This window comes from Nestor notabilis, unplaced genomic scaffold, assembly GCF_000696875.1.
Source record: "Nestor notabilis isolate BGI_N333 unplaced genomic scaffold, ASM69687v1 scaffold3940, whole genome shotgun sequence".
NCBI lineage: Eukaryota > Metazoa > Chordata > Aves > Psittaciformes > Psittacidae > Nestor > Nestor notabilis.
This window is the reverse complement of record NW_009910538.1, coordinates 9,497-29,475: the sequence shown is the minus strand read 5'-3', so window position 1 is coordinate 29,475 and position 19,979 is coordinate 9,497. Positions and strand designations below refer to the sequence as shown.

Genomic DNA, 19,979 nt, shown 5'->3' with positions numbered 1-19,979 from the left:
GCCTGTGTCCAACCTGGCCTTGAACACTGCCATGGATGGGGCAGCCACAGCTTCTCTGGGCACCCTGTGCCAGCGCCTCAGCACCCTCACAGGGAAGAGCTGCTGCTTAAGAGCTCATCTCAGTCTCCTCTCTGGCAGGTTAAAGCCATTCCTCTTGGCCTGTCCAAAGCCCCTCTCCAGGTTTCCTGGAGCCCCTTTAGGCACTGGAGCTGCTCTAAGGTGTCCCCTTCAGGAGCCTTCTCTTCTCCAGGCTGACCCAGCCCAGCTCTCTCAGCCTGTGCCCCCAGCCTGTGTTTGTGCTTGGGATAACCCTGAGCCGTGTGTAGGATGTTGCACTTGGCCTTGTTGAACTCCATGAGGTTCACACAGTCCCACCTCTCCAGCCTGTCCAGGTCCCTCTGGATCCCATCCCTTCCCTTCAGTGTGTCAACCACACCACACAGCTCGTTGTCATCAGCAAACGTGCTGAGGCTGCTCGATCCCACTGTCCATGTCACTGCCAAAGCTTTTAAACAGTGCTGGTCCCAACACAGATGCCTGAGGAATGCCACTTGTCACTGGTTGCCTCTTGGACATCAAGCCATTGACCACAACTTGAGTGCAACCATCCAGCCAGATCCTCATCCACTGAGTTGTCCATCCATCAAATCCATGTCTCTCCAACTTAGAGACAAGGATGTCATGCAGGATAATGTCAAATGCCTTGCACAAGTCCAGGCAGATGACAACAGATGCTCTTCATTTACCCCCCATCATAGAAGGCCACCAAATTTGTCAGGCACGATTTGCCCTTTCTACTTCTGGACATGAGCAGAGCCACGGCATTGAAACCTTTCTGCTGTAGCTCAGAGATGGCTTTGGGAGCTGCTCTGCCATTCCTGCATGGGGAAAACAAGGCTGGGAACAGTGAGGAGTGCTCTGGAGAGAGCCACCTCATTAGCCAGCCCAAATTCATGCACAGTTCCATTCTCCCAGGGATTGAGGCTGTTATGGCAACGGGCTGAGAAGCATTATGGAGAGTTTTTGTGTTCTCCTTGGAGATGAACAATGCACCAAGCGTGCTGTGAGCTGCGGAGGGGTTGCCATGAGGCATTGCCAGGCTGCTTCAGGCATGCGCCCCAGAGCATGACTCTCATTGCATACCAGTTTCTTCCTTGTACTGGGAGGCTTGGTTCTTTGCTGGTTCTGCTGGTCACTGGAGGCTCTGTTTTGGCTCAGGCTATTTATTCCTGCATGCATTGACATCTGTTTTGATCCTAGTGATGTTGTGTTGCTCTTTGTAGGAAGCATATATACCCCACCACTGTGAAGACACAGTTTGTGCTGTTTGAGGAGAACTGAGAGACAAAATCTCAAGAGCAGTTAGCAAAGGGACACATCTCTTCATTGGAGTGGGTCCAGAGAAGTTCAACGGAGCTGGTGCAGGGCCTGGAGCACAAGTGTGATGAGGAAGGGCTGAGGGACCTGGGGGGTTTAGTGTGGAGAAGAGAAGGCTCAGGGGGACCTTACTGCTCTCTGCAACTGCCTGACAGGAGGATGGAGACAGGAAGGGGCTGGTCTCTGCTCCCAAGGAACAAGGGATGGCACAAGAGGAAATGGCCTCAAGCTGCCCCAGGGCAGGTTTAGCTGGAGCTGAGGAACAATTCCTTGCCCAGAGGGTGCTCAGGCATTGGAACAGGCTGCCCAGGGCAGTGCTGGAGTCACTGTTCCTGGAAGTGTTCACACGCCGTGTAGACAAGGCCCTTAAGTGACATGGAGGAGAACCAGGGGCAGGAGCACCTCCGATATGAAGACAGGCTGAGAACATTGGGGCTGTTCAGCCTGGAGAAGAGAAGCTGCGTGGAGACCTCAGAGTAGCTTTCACTGTCTGACAGGAGCTACAAGGATGCTGGAGAGGGACTCCTCATCAGGGACTGTAGCAATAGGACAAGGGGTGATGGGTTCAAACTGAAACAGGGGAAGTTCAGCTTAGATACAAGGAAAAAGTTCTTCCCTGTGAGGGTGCTGAGGCGTTGGCAGAGGGTGCCCAGAGAAGCTGCGGCTGCCCCATCCCAAATCATTCTGTGATTCTATGGTTTAGTGGTGGCCTTGGCAGTGCTGGGGAATTGTTGGACTTGATGGTCTTGAAGGTCTTTTTCAACCAGGTTGTTTCTGATTCCGTGATTTATCATGGAAGTTTAATCTTCCAGTTATGCAAATGAAGATGGACCAGGCACAGAGGGATGTCCCAGGCAGCATATGAAGGGTCATGCTGTTTGTGACAGACAGACGCTGTCTTTTCTCAGAGATCATTCCCACCTCCACCACCTATCTTGAGAACATGGAATAGCTCACAAGGTTTCAGTCATCTGACATTCCACTGGTGTGTGGTGAAGGGATGTCTGAAGGAGGTGGAGGGCTCAGACCCAGTGCATGTTCCTGGACATAGGAATAGCAAAGGGCAGATTGGTAATTGCTGGGTTGAGATCCGATGAAATGAAAGGACAATCTAGTTCATGTGCTACCAGTTGGAAGGAGCTGCCTTTCCCCAGTGTTGTGCTGCATGTTAAGAGAGTCTGGCTGAGGCTCAGCACTGGAGACTGGTCCTAGTTGGCTGATGGCCCATTCTATGGGTGGTGGAGTCCTGCTCTGCTGTCTTGGGTACCTCCAAGTTGTGTAGAAGGGCTTCAAATGCTGCAGGAGTTGGTCAGGCTCCTTCTGCAGACCACCTATCCCTGAGCTGAGTCTGCACATCGCCTAGCACAGCATTTAGCAACACGCAAGTGATAAAAGTGGAAAATGAACATATTTACAACAGGTAACCAGCTGTTAATGCTTCAGTTAGTAGGAGAGGAGTTGGGTAGGAGAGAGCTGTGCTTCCAGCCACCAGCATTTCAGGTAGACTCAAACAGATTCTCTCTCCATTTCAAGTTAAAATCTGGGATGGTTCCAGCGGTCCCTCACATTTTAGAAGGACCCTTGTCCTCAGTGCTGCTTCCAAGGGAATTTCTGTAGGCTGTAGGCCTTGCTCTGCAAGGACTGAACACAACTCATAAATCCAGTCCTTAACCCAGACACCAGGTTTCAAGCTGGCTCCTGAGGAGTTACTGGTTGCCTTTGTTAACTTCAGACTCCCCGAGCAGAACTGCATCCTGTAAATAGAACTCAGTGATTAGTCTCATGCTTAACTATGAACAAGTGCTCCTCTGTGTCAAGGGAGAGGTTTCATTTTGCCTGTGTGATCACATTCAAACATCAGGGAGGGCTTCCTTTCTGTCACAAAGACTGTATTCTACAAAATTCACTGTCTAAGTAGGAGTGGGCAGTGAAAGATTTGGATAAGCAATATAATAACACAGCAACAGGATTCAAAGAAAGCCCCCTGAAGGGTCTTTACAGACCCGGTGGGCATGAAATTAAGTTTGAGGAAGAAGTTCTTCCCTGTGAGAGTGCTGAGGCGCTGGCACAGGGTGCCCAGAGAAGCTGTGGCTGCCCCATCCCTGGCAGTGTTCAAGGCCAGGTTGGACACAGGGGCTTGGAGCAACCTGCTCTAGTGGAAGGTGTCCCTGACCGTGGCAGGGGGTTGGGACTGGATGAGCTTTAAAGTCCCTTCCAACCCAAATCATTCCATGATTCTGTGATACTGTGAATTGAACTGGTGGATGGAGTTTCAGAAGACAGAAGAGGAAGTGATGCTGCACACTGGGCTAGTGGAACACAGAGCTCAGTGCTCAGGATATTGGGAGTGCAAGAAAGCCTGGGCTCCCAGAGTGCTGCCACACGGCTAGAGGAAGAACATCCACCAAGGGTTAAGCACCAAGGCAGTGTGACTCAGGCAGCTCTGGGAACTGACAGCCTCTGCATCCTTGTGCTCCATACGCTTCCTCATGGGATTATTACTGGCCACTGCAGGCAGCACATGGGGCTGGATGTGCCTTTGGTCTGCAGGACTGGAGGGGAGGTGGGGAAGTGGAGTATGGAGGCAGTCTCAGCTGATGAGCAAGCTGCACAGAGGGGAGGAGAGGCACATGAGTAAAGGGCTGTAATTGTTTACTCAGGACTCAGAAGCAAGCATGCAGATAGGGTGAGCAGAGGAGCTATGTCAGCGATGAGTTGCAGGTAGTGGAAAACGACCCTGCCAAGAATTTGCTTTCCTCCTCCTCTCCCATCAGACATCTCTCCTGAGTGAGGAGCAATAGGAGACATTCGTTGTCACAGGGAACAGACACTATTCCTGCTACTCCAAGGAGTGGGGTTGTAGAGACAGTCTGCTTGGGAACCAGAGCTGTTGTGAAGCCTCGGTTCTTCTGTCATAGGATCAAAGGATAATTCAGGTTGGAAGGAGGAGGTCTCTAGTCCAACCTCCATCTCAAAGCCGGGTCAGCTGTGCCATCAGTTCATATTACTCAGGGGTTTATCCTGTCTGGTCTTGAAAATCTCTGAGGATGGAGCCTGCCCAGCCTCTCTGGGCAGCCTGTTCCACTGTGGGACTGTCCTCATCATCCTATTTCTCCTCTGACCCAGTTAGAACCCTCATTTCAGTTTTGCCCGTTGCCTCCTGTCCCCCTACCATGGCCTTTCGTCCTCCACTGTGAAAAGCCTGGCTTCATCTTCTTGGTAGCCTCCCATAGGTACCAGAAGGCTGCTGTTAGGTTTCCCCCAAAGCCATTCCTTCTGCAGGCTGGACAAGCCCAGCTCCCTCAGCCTCTCCAGATGGAGCAAGCCGTGACTGTCTTGGTAGCTCTCCACTGAACTCCCTTGAGTTTGTTGATTTCTTGTGTTGGGGGCCCAAACACTAGGTGCAGCATTATAGTGTGGTGTCGTGGGTTGGCAGCAGAGGGGTAACCTCTTTGCTCTGTTGCCTTTGCTCCTGTTCAGGCAGACCAGGGCACTGTTGGCTCTGCTGCTGTGGCGTGGGGTCAGGCCCTCCCCCCCCCTCACTGCCTACTAGCCCCACAGGTTTTCAGAGCTGCTGCCCAGGCAGCCAGCCTGCAGCCTGTCCTCCTGCACGGGGAGCTTCCTCCTCAGCTGCAGGACTGTGTCTGTCCTTGTGGGAATTCATGGAGATCCTGCTGGACCATTCCTGTTGGGATCCTTTTGAGATCTCCAGCTGGTCACTGATAGTCTTTCAGATCCATTTTTTCATAGTGATCCCCTCCTCATTTAAGAAAAAAATGAAGGAGAGACATTTACAGCACAGAAAAATAACAAGTGGGGAATAAGGCAACTAAAACAGAGCTTGCAGAAGCAGGTACATAAAATAAAACAAAAACTAATACCCACACCTTGAATACATTCAGGTTATCTGTCCCCTTCCCCTTCCTTCACTGGCAGTTCTTCATTTTTGGTACTTTAAAAGAACTTTACACAGAAGGTAGAAGAGGGGCTACCAAACCAACAACTCTTCAGTCAACAGCTGAGAACTTGGAGCTGCAGTGCCTGTTGGTAGTTGGTGTCTCCTCTGGTCTGGCAGCCATTGACCAGGCCACTCTTCGCAGATCAGGGAATATGAGAAGGTGGAGCAGCTTTCCAGTTTTCATTTCCTGTAGTCAGCACAGTGATGCCAATCCACAGGATGGTCAGCACATCCCTGCAACAAGCTCTAATGGCACTAGACGATGTTCTGGAAGAGGCTGGTCATGGTAACAGAGCTCGGTACTGCATAAATCTCCTTGGTTTAACTCCTGCCCATTTTCGGCTGAGAAGCAGAAATAAGCATGAAGGCATGTGGGTGTTTTTTTGGATCTTCATGCTGTTGAGAACATGATGATGTCTGATCTGAATCAGCCACTGCTCCACCTAGTGCAGAATCCTGTCGTAAGTGTTGCTTTTAAGCAGATGCCCAGGGAAGAGTGAAAACACAGCAAGGATATGATGTTTCTCCTGAATACTCACTCAGGCAGCTACTGACTTCATTTCGCAGGTTTCTGTGCACATAATAGCCCACAAAAAGTGCATCCTCCAAGGTTTTGCCCATGTCTATGAACTTGTTTTGTGTCTCCAGTTCGTTATGTTACCTTGACATTAAAAATCCCCAAATGGTGCTCAGCAAAAACAGCCCATTTTTGCCCTTTGAGCACAGCAATAGTCTGAGCCATGTGGTGAGATGTAAAGGTCAGTGTTCACTGGCCAAAATATTCCTTTCATCCCCTGCAAACTCTGCATCTGCAGACATTAGGTGAAATTGCTCATGTAAGACAGGGCACAGTTGCCAAAGCATTTTTGAATGCTAGGGAACATTACAGAAAAAGCACTAGAGTCTGAGATTCTATGATACCTGAAAAAGTTGTCACGGTGCACCCAGGTAGTAAGTTAATAGTAAGAATGGCAGAATCTGGCTTCCTTGAGTACTTCCAATTCTTGAAATACGTAACTTCAGTTTCTGCTAGACCCTGCTTTGGAATTCAGTCTCGCACATAGAACCATATGTAACTCGTTGGGGGAAGGGGGACGTGTGACACGAGAATGGCAGAGCACGGGGAGGTGGCACCATTGGCTGTGAGTTGCACAACCTGGTTGCACTTGGCTGTCTCGCGCATTGGCAGTTGCGTGTCGGGAGGTTTGATGGAGCAAGTGCTCAATTCTGTCTCTGTTGGGTTGGTCTGAGAGTGTGCAGCCTGCCTGGAGAGTGTTGGGCACGACTGTCTGATGGATCTAAAGCAGTGCAAGGCGCTGTAAGAGTGTGGCTGCCCTCTGTGCCAAGTGACCATGAGCAAAGGGCCAGAATGCAACACATGCACGAGGTGAATGAAGGATAAAGTGAAAAGTCACCTTAGCTTGAACAGGGCGGCATTGGGAGGGGAGAGAAAGGGATGTCACATACCATTTGTGGTGTCTGACACAACCTGGTCTCTCTGGAGTCATCCTCTCTGACTTCACTGTTTTCCAGGTGAAGATGAGAAACTTGCTGCTTCTTTGCTAGATGGGAAGTTTCCCCGGAGCACCTCGATGCAAGACACTGTTAGGGAAGGACATGGGATTCCACCACCACCTCAAACAGCCCCACCCCCACCTCCTTCTCCATATTACTTTGACACAGGCCCCCCTCCATCCTTCTCACCACCTCCACCCCCAGGAAGAGCTTATGATACTATAAGATCAAGCTTTAAGCCAAGCCTGGAGGCCAAACTCCATGGACTCCCACAAGTCCTTAGTGCAGCTGAGATGTATGATCAGGCAAGGACTTCCATTCCTTACCCTGAAAGGCAAAAGAGGGCCCGATCCATGATAATCCTACAGGATTCTTCTCATCTTCCCGTGGAGCCAACAGAGATCCCCCGCCCTGGCCCATCTGCGACTCCTCCAGAGAAGCTGAAGAGGAAGGGAAGAGTGATTGACAACCCTTATGCCAACATGGGTCAGTTCAACGTCAGCCTGTTCGCTCCCACTAAGCCACAGAGGAAGAAGAGCCCACTGGTTAAGCAGTTACAAGTGGAGGATGCACAGGAGAGAGCAGCACTGGCCATCACCGGAGGCTTTTCAAGGGAACCCTCTCCCACCCGCAGGAGCCATCGCCTGAGTGGGGTGGAATATCAGCACCATGCCGGCATTGCTCAGGTTGAAGCCACAGGCATCCCCTTCGCCACTGCCATTGCCGGAGTCATGAAGGACAGAGACCGTCGTCTGGATGAGAGGCGGAAATCCACTGTCTTCCTCTCAGTTGGGGCTATTGAGGGCAGCGCCCCCAGCAGCGACATGCCATCCTTGCAGCAGTCCAGGTCTATTGATGAGCGGTTGTTAGGAAGCCGAGATGTTCTACTGCCTTCCCCTGTCTCAGCTTTAAAGCCATTGATCAGCAGCTCATCCTCAACGTTCATCCACCCCCTCACAGGAAAGCCCTTGGATCCAAACTCACCACTGGCGCTTGCGCTGGCCGCAAGGGAACGAGCCCTCTCAACTCAAGTTCCATCCCGGTCGCCCACCCCAATCCACAGCCCAGACTCAGACCGAGCAGCACCCCTCTTTGTGGACATCCAAACCAAAGAACCAGAGCGGGGGGAGTTGGAGAGCTTGATGTCCCCTGCATACTCTCCTGGCGGCAAAGGGGTGATCGGAACAGACTCTGGGACTTTGGCCCCTACAAAGAGCCCGTGGGGGACTCCGTCCACGCTGCGGAAAGAAACCGAGGCCCGAGCAGAAACCCCAGGGAAGGAGGAGAAGAAACAAGAAGACAAGAAGTCCATGATTATTAGCATAGTGGATACATCACAGCAGAAGACCGCTGGCCTCATCATGGTTCATGCCACAAGTAATGGCCAAGATGAGATAGGACTTGAGATAAAAGAGGAGACACCGGCAGTCGCTGAAGCATGCACAGAGCCAGCAGAGTCCCCCAAAGCAGAGACACAGCCCAGCCCAATGGGAAAGCCTCCGGTCAGTCCAGCCTCTGACAAGACTTTGGGACAAGGGAGTTCGGAAGAAGAAGTGGAGCCCTACACGGTCACCCTCCCGCCAGCTCAGCTGTCTTCAAGTGACGAAGAGACCAGGGAGGAGCTGGCCAAGATAGGGCTGGTGCCTCCACCAGATGAGTTTGCGAATGGGGTACTGGTCACCACCCCTGGCACACCAGTCAGCCACCTGGCTACGCCCAGCACGCCATCCATACCAGCGGCAGCAGTAGCACCTTCTACCACTGGCGGAACACCCTCAGGGAAGCCCTCTGATGCCCCCGTAGCCCCAGAGTCTGCTGCAGACTCGGGAGTGGAAGAGGTGGACACCAGAAGTTCAAGTGACCATCATCTGGAGACCACAAGCACCATCTCTACAGTCTCCAGCATGTCTACATTGTCCTCAGAGAGCGGGGAGCCTACTGACACATACACTTCCTTTGCGGATGGACAAACTTTTATACTCGAGAAGCCACCAGTGCCTCCAAAGCCAAAACTCAAGTCCCAGCTCAGCAAGGGGCCAGTTACTTTCAGGGACCCACTTTTGAAGCAGTCTTCGGACAGCGAGCTCATCTCCCAGCAACATGCGGCCACTCTGGCATCAGCCAGCATTGGCCGGCCACGCTACCTCTTTCAGAGAAGGTCCAAGCTATGGGGGGACCCCATGGAGAGTAGGCCAATCCATGGGGCTGATGAAGACAAGCCAACTGTGATCAGTGAGCTAAGTTCCCGACTACAGCAACTGAACAAGGATACACGATCACTGGGGGAAGAACCAGCCGGGTCCACATTAGATCCCGGGAAGAAGTCACCGGTGGTCGCGGCACGGTAAGACACTGATCGCTGGCCGGGAGTGGGTGGGTGCAGGATTTAGGCTCCTGGGGACAGGGAGGTGTGTAAGCGGAGCCTAACTGTGCCAAGTAACCCAGGCTGGTCTAGAGGGGCATTTCAGAGATGTCAGGGAAGATGCAATGCTGGGACATGCCTCCCAGAAGTTGGTGTCACTTGTTCATGGCTCCTCTCTATGCACCGCACATGCAGCGAGCTCACACTGTTGCTTTTCCCTTTGAATTGCCTTCCTGTTGTGTCATGTCCCTTGTCTTGATGCTGCTGTTAAGCTGCTGTATTTACTTGTGGGTTTCACTTCCACGTTTCCTCCTGACCAGCTGATAACAATGTGTGGTTCTCCAATGCTTTTTCATTCCAAAGGATCTCCAAATGTTGTCAGACTGTGCCTTAGAGCTCTGGTCAGTCTCTGCTCAGTGGGAGCATCACGAGGGTGGTCTGTGACAGCCTTTAGGCTGCACTCCATGGCACTCCCCCCGCCTTTGCCCCGTGTCCTGGCACAAGCCGGCTCTCATGACTGCAGGGAGGTGTTCTGGCAGGGGGTTACCTGCAGAGGTGCAGACCCGTGTCCTGCTGGGCACAGTGCCAGGTCACACACGGCTCCGGGCTGGTAGCTGGTGGGATGACTGCTGGCTCAGAGATGTCTGCACAGCACCAAGGTGTGGTAGATCCTCTCACTCCCTGTTCTTCTCCTGAGCAGAGCCTGGATGGCCCAGGAGATCTGGAGGGTCACAGCAAAAGGACCCCAGGACACACAGGAGACTTTTTCTCTTACAAAGTCCTGCTTGGGTTCCCTCATCCTACAGCACTGAGGAGATGCCTGAGAGGTTCCCTCTCAGAGCTGCGGACATCACATTCCCTGAGCAGCTTGGACCTCTCTATGCCCCTTGCACTGCCCTGTTGTTCCCAGTGCAGGTCACCCACCACCTCGGTCCCCACTTTGCCCCATTCTCTCACCCTGAGTCACCCACCAAACTAAACCAAAAACCCTCTAAATTAGAGCCTGAGATTTGAGAACAAACCCTCACAGGGCTTTGAAACTCAGTCACAGCAGGCAGTGACCCAGAATCTCCAGCCTCGCCACAGCAGCACAGCCACGGTGAGCAGATCCCACCAGTGTCACAGTGAGTTGAGACAGGGAGCCCTGAGCTCGGAGGAGCCTTTCCTTTGGGAACCCATCACCATGATGGGTTACAATTGCACATGGTGCTAGCTCAGCTGATGACATTTCATGCTGTAGCACAGGGGACAGTGTCCATAGTGACATCCCCAGGGGAGCATCCCTGTAGCTCCATCCTTCAGCAGCTCACGTCTCCATGCCAGTGTTGGCAGTGCCAGACTGGCTTCACCGGTGATCCACCCCTCAGCAGGTACCAAACTTGTGGTTACCACCACAGTGTGGAACAAAACCCATGGATCTTGCTCTCCTACATGGTTTCATCTCTCAGGACTCAGCCACACGATGCAGGTTAAGGCCATTCCCTGGGGCTGGTGTCTTACACAAGGTCCCTTCTCCCTGCACTGCTCAGTGGGGAATCACAGGGTCCTGTGCTGAGTGCACGTCGTTTAACTGCATTTGGGGACCCTTCTGAGATCCAGCACCCCAGCCCTCGTTCTTCTAAAAGGTGCTGACTGTGCACATCTTCAGACACCCAGAGAACATGGACATTGCCAACTTTTCAGGGCAATTGGAGATGCGATCTTGAAAAGCTTCCCCACGCCAGGCACCAGCCCTTTCCCAAGGCCTGTTCTGGGCCTGGCTGGTGGAGGAGCTGCTGCCTTTGGCCCCTTTGGTGTCCCCAAGCCCACATGGTGTCGGGCTGCAGCCCCACAGCCTTCCTTGTTCCTGCCCTGGCCTCCACATCACCCTGTGACCCATGCAGAGATGTGCAGGTACCCTCCATTCCTAGGAGACACCCTTCTCCATCCTCTGCCTTTCTCTAACCCCTTCCTGTCCTCCATTGCTGCTCCCTTTGATTTATGCGCTTCCCACAGGCCATGTCCTTCCCTTGCCCTGTGTCCCTGGAGCAGACTCTGCCCAAGCTCCTGCTCCATGACATGATGCTGCTGCATTTGCCCTCCTCAGAGACACCAATGCCCTGCCCCAGCCTCCTCCTCACCTGCTGCCACCCAGTGGCACTTCCCGCTGTCCTGCAAACATTCCTGTTCTCTTGTCTGAAAGTCATTGCATCTCTGAAATCTTTATGCTCCCAGTTGATGTCAAAGGCTTGAAATATTTCCCAGGAAGTCAGCTCTAAATAGAGTATCCAGTGATGTCAGCCACCTGCCTTCACTGTGAAAATGCCTCTTTTATGAAATTGCTGTAGTTCAGAAAATAATGTAAGGAATGGTTAGATAACCTTCAGTGACCCATTTCAGGACACACTGTTCTGTCCCTGGGCCTGTCCTGAGAACACCAGGATTACCTCAGCCTCCCACAACAACCCCAGACAGCCTCCTACACAGACCCCGCACTGCTGCGGAGCAGGGAGGGACGTGCCCATGGGCATACATCGCTCAGGGGCTGGAGGTGCTGACCCCCATGTGACGCTGCAGCGTTTTCTGTCATTCTTACACGTAGCTCAGCTCCAGAAAGGATCAGGAGCCAGACTGAAGCTCTTCTGAGAGCCAGAGTTATCCTGAAGTGCCGCAGGGACGGTGAGGTGCCCTTGCAGGTAGCCCTGCAGCGGCCATGGGAGCAGGCACAGGGTTCGTTGCTGGTTTTTCTTCCTCACCACATTAACTTCTGAATTCACAGTAATTGAACCCAAGAGCAGATGACTTCTCCATGCATGTGGGGCTGTACAGCAGGCCCTGACACATTTCTCTTGCAGAGGTCTGTGAGGGTCCTGGCTGGGGACCCCTGGAGCAGGAGACACAAACCACTTCCTCTGTAACTGTGACTGGCTCTATCTCCTTCCAAGACGGTCTTCCACAGGAGGATGTTTGACGAGAGGGACTGAGAAAGACACCAGGAGATACTGAGAAGGAGAACTTAAGGGCAGAGTTAAAGCAATTTTTAGAGACAAGATTTATTCCCACCTTGGGCACTTGGGGCTGAGCATGGCAAGGGAAGCTCTGACAGGCCCATGTGCTCTCAGAGGAGGGTTCTACTCCCCAAGCAGCATGTGTCTGCTTGCTAAGATGCAGCTTCCTGCACGGATGACAGGAGAGCAGAGGGACAGCCTCTATTCCTACTGTCCTACGGGAATAAGCGATGATTTGGGAACACAGGAACTTTGCTCCCTGATTTAGCGTGTCTCTGAAGGCTGATGTGAAGCCGGCAGCAGCTCTCCATGTTTAACATGAATGGGATCCTTGAAGATCCGGTGCCCTGGCTAAGCTGAGCTGCAGGAAAGCGACCAGGCATCTTGATGTGTCCCTGACCTGAAGCTCCCAGCCAGCCCCGGACACGGCTCCTGCAGCAGCAGATGCCCAGAGTGCCCAGAGATGCTCAGTGGCTGCACTGAGCAAGGACCCTGCAGCTCAGACCTGCTGCCAGCACTGAAGCAGCCTCATTGTGTCACATCCACCACCACAATAAAGCTGACGCTGTGGAACAGAGGTGTGCGTGTCTGACCAGCGACCCCGGGTCACGGCCAGCCCGGTGCCAGCCCAAGAGCTATCGTGGCACCAGAGCCCAATCCTGGGGTGACTCACACGTTCCATGTGTGTCAAGGTGGTTCTTGTTCAGTGTCCCCTTGTCCTGTGACCGGCCATGGCCATCCATCCACATCAGGCTTGTGTCATTCCTCATTGTGCGTAGTCACACTCAGACCTCAGCCTCCCACTTGGCTGATGGGGCAGGGGCCATGCACCAGGCAGCCCTCAGAGATGAACATGAGCTTGTGTTGAGCTGAACATGGTAAGCTCACCTTGAGTCAAGCCAGCATCATCTGAAGTGTCAACACAGGTCCAGTTTGGGGCTCCAGCTGATGCATCCAAGAGCCTGGGTTAGAGAGAGCTTTGCAGAGGGTGTTTGTTTGTTTCTTTGCTTGTTTATCTTTAAGCAACAGCTGAACATGCCAAATGTATCATGTGAAGCAGAATTCTAGATACAAAACTGAGTTTTCCAGGTGCTGTTTTGGAAACCCACCACTGCTTTGTATTTCTACAGATCTGAAAGAGAGAGAGAAGAAAATTAAGCCCTTTAGGCATTTAGCTCCTAGGGTAAAGCTTCCTCTTTCTATATAAACTCATCAATTAATTCTGTTTCAGTTAAATGGTGTAACATTTCCAGTGCAAGCTTTCAGCCACTGCACATACAACCCCCTGTTTCCTTGTAGGCTTTTGGTCACTTCACGGTGTCTTAAACCCCTGCACAAAGCAGAGCTGAGCTTTCTTTCCACAGTCAAGGGGATTGTCCATGGAGAGCTGATGAGATCGGCATCTTGGTGCCTTCCCTAGAGGGAGTTTGGGGCTTATGGGAAGTTATTTGCGCTGCACTGAGGTGTGGAGAGGAGGTGGCCTCCTGGCCAAGCAGCAGAGTCCCAGGCAGCAGTCTCAGTCTTGGGAAGCCCTTAGCAGGCGAGAGCCCTGTCCTTTGGTGACATGAAGCAGGACATCCCTGCAGCCCTGCCTGAACCGATGCTGCTGATACCACAAAGGCTGTGAGTCCCGCTGCCCTGTGAGCCCTGAGCTCCCCCAGCACCCTTGCTTTCCCCATGCATCGCTGCAGCCACCGGAGAGGGAGGCAAACCCGCAGCACTGTGACGGAGCCTTGGCAGGTCTCCAGCCCGCTCTCCTGCGGTAGCTGGACCTAAAGATGCTTTAATGCATCTCTGTACAGAACTAAAAATGCTTCCTTTGCTCCATGGATCCCTTTCCATCCCGTGAGAGGAGGCTTCTGCTCATGGAGGTGCACTGCAGCAGGACCACCAGCACTGCAGTGGGGCCACCAGTACTGCAGCAGGACCACTGAGTACTGCAGCAGGGGGTCCCAGGTGGCCCCAGGGGTGCCCACACTTTCTGCTGGTGCAATGTGCCTTGCAGTGCCATGCTGGAGGATGCTCTTGTCTCATAGTTGCCATGACACTCACCACAGGATGTCAGGCTGAGGATGGGGAACTCCTGAGCCCAGTGCAGGAGTTTCCCACCAGGAAGCAGAAGGGAAGCACAGGCTGGGTTGAGATATGCTGGTGGAGGTCAGGTATTTGGAAAGCAGAGAGTTCCAGGGGACGGCTATGGAAATGTCATGGTTGAGAGAGCAGCTCCTACAGGGAAAAGCTTCCTCTATCCGAGATGACACCGATCTGACACCAGCTCCAAGCTCCCGGCCAGGGGCGGCCAGGAGGACCAGTTTTTGATGTTGATGTGCATTGCCTACAAGGAGACAGGGGCATTGTGGGCAAGGCTCAGCATGTGTCCATGTCACGGCAAGCACAGCTGGCTTCACCTCATCCAGTCACTAACATCTACTAATCGCAGCTCACCCACTCATCCCTCTCAGTGAGTAGAAGAGCAAACCGTGACTCTGCCTCATGCTTGTCCAGTGAGACTTGGGAAGAGCAGTGAGGGGCTGGCCAGACCTGTGATAACAGCTCTGGGTCCCACCAAGACTGGGCCATCACCAAAGTGGCTCGAAAGAGGGAAGAGTTAACACCTGAAGGGTTCACTTGTTGCTGGGTCTAGTTCTGGGAATGCCCCACCAGGCATGTATTGCCCAAGCACAGAAGAGCTGTGGGCTGTTCCTTTCAGGGCTTTAGCAGACTAGAAGTCCCATTAAAAGGGCTTTTCCTCTTGTATGGAGAAGTAGAAAGGGACCCATTCAAATTTCAGCTCTTTTGTCAACAAGGAAGAGACAAAGCACTGTGTGGAAGGAGCCTGCAGGCTGCCATGAAGCCTGTTCTGTGGGCAGTCTGCCACCATTTGGCACACTTTCCAGTGAGAGCTTGGGAAGAGATTGGCTTGGAGAGTCCCAGGGGCAACACAGGGAGACTGTGAGTCTCCCATGGATAGTAGATCTAACTTTCCTTTTCTTACAAAAAAGAGCAGGACAAAACAAGCTTGCTGCAGCAAGAGATGTAACGTTTGGTTAAGGCATAAGCAGCTCTTAGGTCCCTAATGACCTGACCCTGCTGGAACCTTGCTGTGTAAACATTTACTGACACCCAGGCTTGTTCCCAATTGTCCCTGCTCCACAGGGGAGCACAGGCAGGAGAGAGCTCATGGCTGCAAGACTCACAGTCCTGTTGCAGCACCATCTGCAAAACTGCCCTAGGAAAACCGTAGCTGGAGGTTGAGACCCTCTTGCATGGGGAAGCCTGAGAGGGGGAGCATTCAAAGCGTGTTGAGAAGTCCTCTTGCTCTTCTACGTCACTCCCACAGCACAGCAGGGTGGTCACCATGACAGCCAGGACACTGTCACTGGAGGTGCCCTTCCCCAGGGGATAACCACGTGTCACTCGGCCCAGGGGCTGCCCAGTGGCCCCAGCATGAGCTGCACAACCTTGGCTGGATCCTGCAGCTGCGTCAGTGCAGTCTTCATTTGGCCCCTGCCGTTAGTGACCTGCAGCAGTTCCCCAGTGGTGCGTTACACCTGCATGAGGGTGTTGGGCCAAGCAAACCCTGCCTGGGGCAGCACTACTGCCCTGCACAGTCCCTGGCTATTTCATAGAGCCACACACAGGTTGGGTTGGAGGGACCTTAAAGCCCATCCAGCTCCAACCCCCTGCCACGGGCAGGGGCACCTTCCACTAGAGCAGGTTGCTCCAAGCCCCTGTGTCCAACGTGGCCTTGAACACTGCCAGGGATGGGGCAGCCACAGCTTCTCTGGGCACCCTGTGCCAGCGCCTCAGCACCCTCACAGGGAAGAGCTTCTTTACAAGGGCTTGTGGGGACGGGACAAGGGGAGTGGTTTTAAACTGACAGAGGAAAGATTGAGACAAGATCTCAGGAAGAAGTTCTTCCCTGTGAGAGGTGAGCAGACACTGAATTTCCCCTGCCAGCCCTGGCACAGACCTCAGCAAGGGGCTCGAGCAAAACTCCGCATCAGAGGGACTGTGATTATCCCCTCTGGGAAACACGAACTCACCTGCAAGGCACTAATCCTGTCCCACTGACCTTTAGCTGTAGCTGTTACTCACTATCACAAAAGCAGAAGACTTAACACCACTGCTGGGTGAAGTCAGAGAAGATGTTGAACTGGTTTTGCCACTCTTGTTCTTGCTGTGGGGCATTTTTTCTCATGCTTATGTTGTTTCCCTCTCCTCCCTCTCCTGCCCTTCCCCAGCCTCTGTCCTGTCCCTTCCCTTCCTCCTCCTCCCAGCTCTTCCAAAGAGCACTGTTGAATCCTTCAGGCTTTGGCTGCCAAATTCATGCAGTGATGAATGTCCCATTGCCTGGTGTAAACACATGGACGCAACCTTCACCAGTGTGGAACACCCCTGACCTTCAGTGGCCGCAAAGCCCCGTGTTGGCCATTCCCTGGGTCCCCTTGCTGCCCCCGGGGCCCCCGTGGTGGAGAAGCCATTCTGCCCAGTGCTCCTGTCCCCATCCCTGGTGGGGCACTGCTGTGCAGCGTGGCCGGGCTCTGATGCTGCTGGCCTCGAGCTGTGCGATGAATTCTGTTCGCTCTTCTCCGTCTTGTTGCTGCCCGGACCGGAGCTAACATTCTCTCTCATTGCCTCTCTTCCTGCTCTCCATCTGCATGTCCGTGCTGCTCTGTCTAGAACCGCCTCTGGCCTCCGGAGGGTGGGCGAGTTGTGTAAGTGAGCATGTTCCCATCCCATAGCAAACACCTTGGCTCCCCGTGCTCGGGCTGGCCCCGCTCCCTGCTCTCCCGCCCAGCCGGAAGCAGGCAGCGGTGCTTGCCTGGCATGTGAGTGTCCCTTCCTGCCCGGTGTGCCCTAGTAGCATGTCCGTGTCCCTGTGCTGTGGTGTCATGTGCTGCTGCTCGTAGGTGACCACTGAGGAAATTCCCTCGGGCTTCCATGGAATTGGTACCCATGACCCAATGTGCCCCTGCTGCAGCTGTGCCAGGGACATCAGCAAAGGCTGAGCAGGGACAGGGCCCCCTTGCCACAGCTCAGCCCCATGGGGAGGGAACCCAGGAGGCACCATCCGCTCTCAGAGCCCCAGCAACTACCCCCAGTACACAAGGCTCCCCCATCCTGCACATTCACCGCTCCCCAGTTGTGGTGTCCCTCAGTCACCTCTCTGGAGCAAACATCCCATGGGACAGAGGAGGCAGTTATGACACTCCTGCCCCCTGAGGTCACGCAGCTGTCCCTGGCTGGGTCCTGCTGACCATCGGGAGTGGGGCTGGAAGGGACCAGCACAGCACCGCTGCCTGCCACTGGCACCCCACGGCCATGGGAGCTCCAGCCTGGTGACCCACAGCGGGTGACTTATGGTATCCTCAGGGAAGTCACTGTTGACACAAGCTTAAACAATAAGTGTTTATCTGAGACAGCTGTAGAGACATCAGGATACAGAAAACTGGGCCTGCCCACCACACACACCCCCCACATCCCCCTTCTCCCAGAGTGGTTAATGAAGGACTTCTTGCTGGCAGAGCTTGGCCATGACCCCAGCAGGTCTCCGTGTCCTTGCTGGCAGAGCTACTTGGCTGTGTCCCCAGCAGGTCTCAGTAGCTATCAGTGCTACTGGAGTCCCTTCACAAGCCTGTGGTTGGTGACCATGTGCACTCACTAGGAGCAAGACGCTGTTCCTGTTGGCACAAGGTCATTTGGGCTGGGTGTCAGGACACCCCTCCCTCCCCGGAGGTGAATTTCCCCAGTGTGCATGGCCAGTGTGTGCTCTTGGTTGTGCTGCTTCCGTGTCTGTCTGTCTGTCCTGGTTTTTTTACCTGTAGTGTGTATGAAAGTAGCTCCCTACATCCGTGTGAACGCAGCCCCAGAGCCCACGCAGAGCTCTGGGCAGTCTCACCTTTGATTTTACTTGTCATTTTCTGCCAAGCACTATATTTCCAAATCTGCCTCACCTTCCCAGTGCCAAGTGCGACAGGGCCCGCCCTGAGGGCTGGGCAGCCGCTGTCCTTCCCAACATGGATGCCTTCCCCAGGGATCAGCTCTGCTCCAGCCCCAGGCTCTAACACACACTGGGTTAAGCAGAGGTGTGGGACATTCAGAAGCCATCTGGCCCACCTCAGACCTTCTGGCGAAGCAAAAGCTTGTGGAGTCTGTAGTTCTGGCCAGAGCTGGGTGGAGAGATTCGTGCCTTGAGTCTGGCACAGCAGATCCTGCTTCGTTTGTGTGTGGCCAGTGGTGGGAGGGTCCTTATGTCGCTGCATACGCCCATGTCTTCATACATTCAGTCCTGTTGCTAGTGTCACAGTGTCTGAGTGTTTGGGGTTGCACCCAGGGGAGATCTGCTGCTGGTGTTAGCACTGCAGGCATGTGGCTCATCCCTCACCTTTGGCTGCCTCATGTGAGACGGTGAATTTTGTCTGCCCAGTCCATCTTCTGCCCTCACATTGTTGGGACGCTGTCAGGCAACTCCAGTGGCAGCACCAGCAGGTCAGAAAGCATTTGGCGATGTCGGTTGAATGGGCTCATCCGCGGTTGCTGCACCAGCGTTTCAGACAATAGCAGTGCCTGCTCCCATCCAGCACCGTCTGACTGACCATGACTGTCAGCTGATGTTTCCTCTCTGCCGCACAGCCCTGTTGGTCTGAAAGCTTTGGACATTGTTCCACATCCCTGCAGCCACCCTGCCCTGAGCAGGGCCCTGAGCAGGGGCCTGTGGCTGCAGACAGGTTGTACTCACGGCTGTGTGCTGCAGCCCCATGCCCCGCGCAGGGTGCATTGGTGGCTGCAGCCCCATGCCCTGCTCAGGGTGCTGTGGTGGCTTCATGCCCCCACCCTGCCCATGGCACCACCAGCGACACTATTCCCATTCATGCCTGAAGAGGTTTCGGGTCAGGAGTAGAGTCAAGATTAGGGTTAGAATTAGAATATAGGGTTAGATTTGGGATTGGGGTTAGTGTATAAGGTTAGGCTTAGAGTTAGGGTATAGGTTATAGGGTTAAGGCTGGGGTTCGGGTTAGGTTATAGGATTAGGGTTAGGGTACAGGTGTTGGGTTTGGACTGGGGTTGGTGTTTTTGCATTTCATTCCCTGGAAGGGAGCCTCAGATTTAAGAGATTATCTTTCTGTGTCGTCCCATGGGCCAGCTCCCTCTCATCAGCTGCACAAACGGTCTGGGATTCCCTACAGGCTGAGGGTGATCTCCCTGCAACAGAATTTCTCACCTGGAACATAAACTTTCAGTCCTGGAACAGAGCTCTGGCTCCAGGGCTTGGGCATGAGCTGAAGTGAGGGGTGCTCAGCCCCACTTCCAACCCGCTTCTGGCACCCAAACCCGTAACCCTAGCTCAGTTTTTAGTTGTGGGTGAGATGGACAAAGTCTGAAGGAAAGCAGTGAAATGGCTCCACTGAACCAGTGTCCAGCCACGGTGCCTCTGCCCTGCCCAAGCCTCAGGGGACCATCCCAGGGTTCTAGTGCTGCAAGAGGAGAGCCCAGGGTTTCTAAAACAGCACCTACTGCTCTCTTCTTCCCATAGCACTTGTAGTAAGCACCATGCAGACCACATGAAGCCTTTTACCCCTGTGCACCCCAATGCAGTGCAGCACTGGTGTCCCCAGGGCGGCATGTGGCCTATGCAGAGCCTACAGTCAGGGGTGGTGGGAGAAGGGTGTCCTGGGTTCCTAGAATCACAGACTGTTTTTTGTAGGAAGGGACCTTAAAGCTCCTCCAGCTCCAACCCCTGCCACGGGCAGGGACACCTTCCACTAGAGCAGGTTGC

At 53.7% G+C, this 19,979-nt stretch overlaps 1 protein-coding gene across 1 annotated transcript in view; it reads left to right on the top strand.

Annotated features, from left to right (window-relative positions):
- The window catches only part of SHANK3 (SH3 and multiple ankyrin repeat domains 3), a gene marked incomplete at its 3' end in the record, with an annotated part of 39,357 nt that overhangs the window by 9,886 nt on the left and 9,492 nt on the right, over positions 1–19,979 (top strand). The window contains exon 5 of the mRNA XM_010010486.1: positions 6,869–9,194. Within this exon, the coding sequence (XP_010008788.1) occupies positions 6,869–9,194 (2,326 nt within the window). The remainder of the gene's footprint in view (positions 1–6,868; positions 9,195–19,979) is intronic.